We start from the raw sequence: 7,288 nt of genomic DNA on the forward strand, positions 1-7,288 counted from the left end.
AAAGGCCCATGTTTTTAATTGTTTGATCATACTACATCACCTCCTCCCTGTATGATGTGTACCCTTTTTACAAATGTTTACTTTGTGCCATTTACGCTGCCAAGTGACAGTCTCCCAATGTTGAACACGTTCTGATCTTCTTATACAGGCCACTAAATTTTCAGAAGCCGTTGCTGATTGATGATTAATTCCTAGCCAATTACAAATGTTCTGTGTACCAGTGGGAGCAGTCAATCATTCCTGGAAGAGTAACTTTTATGCTTGGTTACTAGCTTGCAATTTGAACTTTCCAAAGCAGCCAACTTCCTGTTTCCCCTTGATATATTTTCTAAAACTAGGGCACTAAACTAGTATTTTTTTTTGTTTTAGAAAATGGCACCAGTTCAAATTCATTTAAGTATTTTATGATGTTTTGTTCCCCATTGCATATTTCTACATAAAATGACTTCCTTTCCATATGTAGCATAAGCTCATTGTTTCACTTCGCGTGATAGTATGAAAAAAAAAAAACATGCAAGGATAAAATAGTTCGATATATTCTGCTTGGAATGTACTAATGGGGATGTATGCACACATTTACATGTTCGTTGTACTAACATCAGTGGTTTCAAAACCCAAGTATTTTCCATAACTCATCGCGAGGATGTCATTCCAGTCAATTATGAACTACACGCAATCAGCTAAGCATGGAATAGCCAACTGGTCAATGAGATCCATTGTTCTCTAACCATGGCAAACATTTGAAATAGTCCAAAACACTGCAGTTCATGCAAATCAGTCTGTTGGTGCACATTGAGTTGAAAAATGCAGGTAGTAGCTGTGAGAAGTCAGTCGCCGTTGTTTCACCAGTAGCTATGATCCCAGGTAACCAACCGTTAGTTTCCCAAGAAAGGGAATCCAGCATGCTGGGCAATCCATCCGTGGAAGCATCGGCTTGATAAACCCAGCAATTCTGCTGACCAAATAATTTCGAAACTGCAGCTTGGAAATGGAGAACCTCTACAATAAAATTACACCTAGCACTGAAAAATATCAAGTTTAATTTATATTTTGTAATATTTACAACAAACTAATATAATATTATTCATCTTCCTGTTTATTGTGTATTATATAATTGTCATTGTGTCTTACTTATCCAAACTGTACTATACATTCTTACAAACGGTTGCACTGTCCAGTTGTGAGCTGTAACACCAACGCAATGGTTTTCAACCATGTTGCAGAAAAAAGGAAGTTCGGAATGAAAAGTACACACAGTTAAGTGTGTTAGCTCTTAGATTTCCTCCTACACCCCCGCCCCCCCAAACGGAGAACGGGGTAAACAGAAAAAAACTGTTTGAATGCTAGCATGACAAATGTGTGGGGGGAGGCTGTACACCCACTAGACATTCGGCACACTTGGCCTCTTAGCAAGACTTGTCCTTGGCCTCAAGCCCTGGGACCGTATCTCTCCAGCTCTAAAATCTCTCCACTGGCTCCCGGTTGTTGCAAGGATCAAATCCAAGACCCTTTGCATCATCCACAAGACTGTCTGTGGCCTTTAACCATGCTACCTGCTGCTTTCTCTTACTAAACACACTCCTTCCAGAGATCCCTTCAATCCTCTGGCTCCAACTCTCTGCTGATCAAACGTTTCTCCAAGCAGAGGGCAGGGCCAGATCTCTCTACCCTCAGCTGACTACCTCCTATGGAACAGTCTCCCTCTCCGTCTTGAACTAGACCACCTCCAGTACCGCAAACTACTCAAGACGTTTCTCCTCCTTCCTTCCCCCCCTGCTGTGCTAACCTTCCCCTTTGTCGATGAGATTGGTGGTCATGTCCCTCGAGAGTTCAATTGGATCCTGGCCTCCTACGCAATTGCCACCTACCTTTACTCCTCAAACCCCCACCCCACTTCCCTTGCTAATCTTTCCCCTCTGTCACTGAGATTGGCGGGCCGGGCCTTCAAGAGTCCATTTGGGCCCTGGCCTTCTGCTTGATCGCCACTAGCACCGCTGCACCCCCATGTACTGCACTCTGGGCCCACACCCGCCTTTGGGAGGATTGCTTCCACCCTGCACTTACCTGTTAGGCGGGTGACTTTCTTACGTCACTTGGACCGTCCCACCCAGGCACTTACCTGCTACCCCAAACGGGCACCTCTTGCACTTCTCCCATGGGTAACCTAATAGCACCCACACCCTCTTTTTTTTTTGCTTACTGCTCTTGCACACTCTGAATGCAATAAGACCTAGTAGGACCGTTGTTTGCTTTATTTACACATTGTCTTTCCAGTGTTATTCACTCCCTTGTTCCCTTCCGTGCTTTGAAGCACTATTGTTGAACAAGCACCTTATAAATAAAATGGCCTTGAAGTGATGCACTCGTCTAATGTTTTCAGAATATTGGACGAGCCAACCTCAAGATTTTGCTTTGTAAAAGCAATTTCTATGTATTTGGGCATGCACAGTACATCTGGAGTGACACCAATGCACGTGTTGTGGATGGGCCATGCCCACCCACCATCAGAAACCATAACCCATGTGGAAAACATATATGCACCCACCCTTCACCCTGAATATTATGGTTCACAATTGGCTGGATGAATAAGTGTGGCATGAACATGGGCACATGCTATGTGTTGCATAACAGGAAGCCAACTAGCCCCAGAGCACAAAAGACACCTGCAATGTGAGTGAGAGTGGGAAGTAACAGGGACCCTAGTCGGCCTAAACGTCACTCATGATCAATACTCATTGGCGGTAGTACTTTCGCAAAGAATGTAAGCACGGTTGACACATGAAAGCAATATCAACATGCAGTACATAAATACTTTTCTCTTGGAATTGAACGGAAGCAGTTATGTTGCGTGGAATAGCCAGCAGACCTACACCATTCGTTCACACACAACGCAATATGCACATGCATTGTTTGAAATGAACAGTGAAATACACAAAGATCAGTGGGAAAGGTTATTAAAATGGTTATGGATACGCAGTGTAAAGTTTACAAATATTGCAAATGTCGAGATATCAATACTCAATACAAATGAAGCATTGTCTTGATCCCTGGAAAGTCGATCACAAAAATCGAACCTTAACACCATGCCAATACTTTACAACGTCCCAATATAGAATGTTTGAGTCGCACTGAATGAAAGGAACATTATTGTAACTGCATCATTCTTAGATGACACTTCTGGGTTTTTTTTTGGTTTTTTTCTGGGATGCAGCACCATAAGAGACGTTAACACATGTATGAGAAATGTGTCCGATCCGATATTGCTGTGCTATACTGCTACCTCCAACTTTCTTGATGTGGGATCCTACAGAAGGGCAGTTGGTCAAGGTGCACGTTGATCATGATCACCATGACGCACCATTTCCTAATTGAGAAATGGACACTTGCACGTCAAACATAGTGTAAATAAAGTGCACTGGCATGCCACAATGTGTGAAAGAAAAGAGATTGCGTCTGGTTGCAAACTACCCTGCTTTTCTCTTCCATCTGTTGAATCTTGGAAGTATCAGAAATCTTATTAGGCTGGCATGTGTTTAGTTGTGCAAGCTTAAAAAGAACTTGTGTACGTTCGTCCTGCGGTTCTTATATTGGCTTGCTTAAATGTATAGTGGTTTAGCACCTCCCCTTTGGGAAAGACAAGCTACTGCTGTGTTAATATTAATAAAGCTATTTTTGCTCGTGGCTGCGGATGAGACACGTGTTAAAGTGTATTTGTATTTATCATGTTTATATAGCGCTTTCATCCAAAGCGCGTATTGCATAAGTGTATGGTTTTGTGAAACACACGTGGTTGTTGGACCATGTAGGATAACCAACACGAGATTAATTTGGTATATATGTAGTTAAATAGTGTGAGGAAGTGCCTGCATCTTCCATTCCCAAAGGTATTGCCATTAAGAGTTTTCAGCTCAATGTGTGATAGTTCTGTTCTGTTTTCTCACAGACGGACACTCTGGTGCGATGGTGGATGACGAAGGCGCTAATGAGAAAATGGAGCCGAAAGATGATGCTACTGAACAGGGTGCAATACCTTACCAGGCCGACGAAGGCAACAATGCCATCACAAAAGAACTTGTAGCCACATCAAGGCGGAAAAGTCAGCTATACAAAAAAAGACTTGGTGACCTGGGAATCACGAAGGTGGATGACGACGACTTGATGTCACAGGACATGTTTGTTTCTATTGTGGGGAATCAGTTCAAATGGAACGGGAAAGGATGTTTTGGCACATTTCACTTTTGAGTTGCTCGTTTCATTTTCTGTTCATTGCAAAACTTGCACAGAACTGTTTAGTCACAGCTTCTCTACAGTTCCCTTGTAAATATTTTACTATATATTTTGTTATTCACTTTGACCTGCACTTTTGGAAGGCACTGCTTTTAACAACGAACATAGGCCTTCACTTACCTCGTGGATGAAACTCTCACTAAGATCACCTGTTTACATTTTTCAGTGTGCACTTGATTGCATTTTAATTTCTTTTGCACTGTCCTGTTTTATTTTTTTGTTTTTGTTCCCCCAGGCCCCTTCATGGCCACTGGACACACCGTGTTTTGTTTTGCTACAGTCCTTTCCTTCACTTCCTGGATCTCTGTACACTGCACTCTTGACTTTCTGCTGCAGTGTCAGCGGCTGCTTTATAATTTTTTTTTTAGTGGACCCCATTAAGTGCCCTAAATTCTCTTGAAAATAAAACCATCTGTAAAGCACACCAGTTGGCGCAGGTGGCGTTTATTCTGCCACTGGTGCAACTGCCCATACCTAGGTGATTCTGTGTGAGTTTTTACTTTTCTATTGATTTTTAGGAAGTGATATTCTTGACTTCGTACCACACAAATGAACTTTAGTACCATTATGTCCGTTGTGCAAAGACTACGTTTTTATGATCTATTGAATGAAACTGTCCCGAGCAGTGGATGTATTGCTCCAAACAGTGAATGTTTTAATTTTAAAGTGTTGTTTGGGCTTGTGTCGGTCATTGACCATATTTAATTTAATGCTTGTGTGTAAGTATGTATTTTTGCATTGGCACTATGCCAGTCAAGTGAGTCATTTTCCTTAGGTTAGCAGGGGATCCGTACGTCTGTTTACCTTTGTGTGACTGCAGTTTAGTTAAACTGACTGAGATGCCAGTGTTTTTTTAAAAGCCATGAAGAGCCTTCATTAATATAATTCTCTTCTAGAATAAGCAGAAAGGATGGTATTCCCATGATCAAAAGAAAAAAGGATAACTGCCGTATTTTTAATCTTCGCTCATCGAATCTTTTGAAAATTTGAGGCAATGGAAACAGATGTGAAAATGCCTTGTTTAATTAAGACGAATAAGGACTACAGAGGTGCACATTAATTACGTCAGCGTTCCATATTATTCATCTGTCTTATTTTAAAGCAACGAATACCATACATTTGGAAACTTGGTCGTTTGAAACATTTGCTCTTCTGCTTTAAAGTGTCAAACTGTTTTTTATCCTTCAGTAAAAACCTTGAAAGTTTAGTACATTTAACGTGTGTCACCTATGATCTGGCTTTAAATACATGATCTGAAGTTATATGGTGAATGGGCAATATTCATTGTAAAAAATTGACATATTGATGTTGACAATATGTGCAATTTATGCAGGGTTCAGTGATGAAGTGGCAATTTGTATTAAAGAACCATCATGTTGTATTATAAGTATTTTTAGCAATTACTTCCTGATGTCACATAAAAAGGGATTGTATAGATTTTTGTTCTGTCCCTGTCCGCCATGGGCTTTGCTAATAGCAATGTGCTGAGCCAGCAATATTAGTATTGGTTATTGCTGCCACCAGCTTTCCTGTCCCCATCCATGCACGCTCTGAAACACTTAAATTAATATTTAATTCTCATTGATCACTTAATGAGAATTAAAAGCTACACAAATCTCAATTCTACTGCAGTTTGCTTAATTCATTAATTATACAGCTTCGCTTTTCTCCTAGTCGACACATTTACAGAAGTTTGCATTGGGTTGTGCTAATACATTTAGTTTAACTCTTGAAATCAAGTACTTGCTGATGTGTTGTATGGTAACCTCACTATCCTTATTTGGAATGCTTTCACTGGTTGGATCATGATGGGGGGCTATATATGTGCACTTTATGGTTTGATTTTTATGTTTTGAAATCATAGCATTCTATGACTTACTGCTGGGATCCTGGTTTCCAGGCTGGGTGCAATCCTGAACTGTGGGCTTTCAGTTTTCTTTGGTGGATATTTATTTCAATCTTTATTCTTTGTTTTAAAATAAAACCTTTTCCAAACATCGTACTATGGGATGCACACAAAGTACTGTCATCTCTGGACTATCCTCACCAAGGGTATGGGTGCTTTAATTGTTCTTGCGCTATTCCTTGCAAACTGGTATTAGGATCTTTCTATGAGGCTTATAATGTGTCTGTCCTACAAAGGTTTTGTTGCCACCATTTCTGATTGCACCGTTGTTGCTCGTAAATACCCTCTATCCAGGGTAGCGTACTTGGCACCCCTCCACCCATGTTTCTGCCTTAATTTTCATAGACTGTTCTCAAAATAAAATTGAGCTAATCAAAGTTCCCGACTGGCTATGTAATCAAATTAATCTTGGTATCCTGGCATATTCCAATTAGAGCATGTTAGATGACATTTCCCACTACTATACACAATTGTCTCCCTTTATAGGGTCTTTTTGACACACTGTTGCTTTTCTTTTCTGTGGCAAGTTAAGACTGAAATCTATGTGATGGCATTGTTCCTTTTTGTTTATTGTGGATATTGGTTATAAGAAACCTTTACACAATAAACCCTCACAATACAATCATTTCATGTTTGCATTTCATATAAAATCTGGCTTAAAAATGCAAAAGTTTCTAACAGTTCATCATTTCCAAACAGTCAACTAAAATGGTAACTAATATAGCAATAAACACAATATCCAGTATATCCAGTTCCTATATTCATAAACCTATAGACGCCATAACTAAAAAGAATTAAGAGATGAACAAGTTACTTACCAACTGTAACTTCTTTCGATTGGATGTTCCTCCCACGTATTCCTCATCTTAGGTATTCATATCTTCAGCTTTGCTGCTTCAGGGAAAAATAAGTCTCCACCAGAGGGCATTGTGCTCAAGGTCGCATTGCCGAAGTCCCTCGGCGGCTGCCGTCGAACGTCGATGTCATCCGTAGTATAAAAGGCTTGAGCCGCACCCATTGGCTTCAGTTCTGTTTTTTCATATGTTGTCAATTGATGAGTTGATAAGGCTTACCCCTTAGACCGTAAGCTCTCAG

General features: G+C 40.5%; 1 protein-coding gene across 1 annotated transcript in view; it reads left to right on the top strand.

Annotated features, from left to right (window-relative positions):
- SHCBP1 (SHC binding and spindle associated 1) overlaps positions 1 to 6,573 on the top strand; it is a 349,542-nt gene extending 342,969 nt beyond the window's left edge. The window contains exon 13 of the mRNA XM_069607070.1: positions 3,944 to 6,573. Within this exon, the coding sequence (XP_069463171.1) occupies positions 3,944 to 4,242 (299 nt within the window). The 3' untranslated portion in view covers positions 4,243 to 6,573. The remainder of the gene's footprint in view (positions 1 to 3,943) is intronic.
- Positions 6,574 to 7,288: the final 715 nt, after the last annotated feature.

This window comes from Ambystoma mexicanum, chromosome 1p (assembly GCF_040938575.1).
Source record: "Ambystoma mexicanum isolate Mex_15411 chromosome 1p, UKY_AmexF1_1, whole genome shotgun sequence".
NCBI lineage: Eukaryota > Metazoa > Chordata > Amphibia > Caudata > Ambystomatidae > Ambystoma > Ambystoma mexicanum.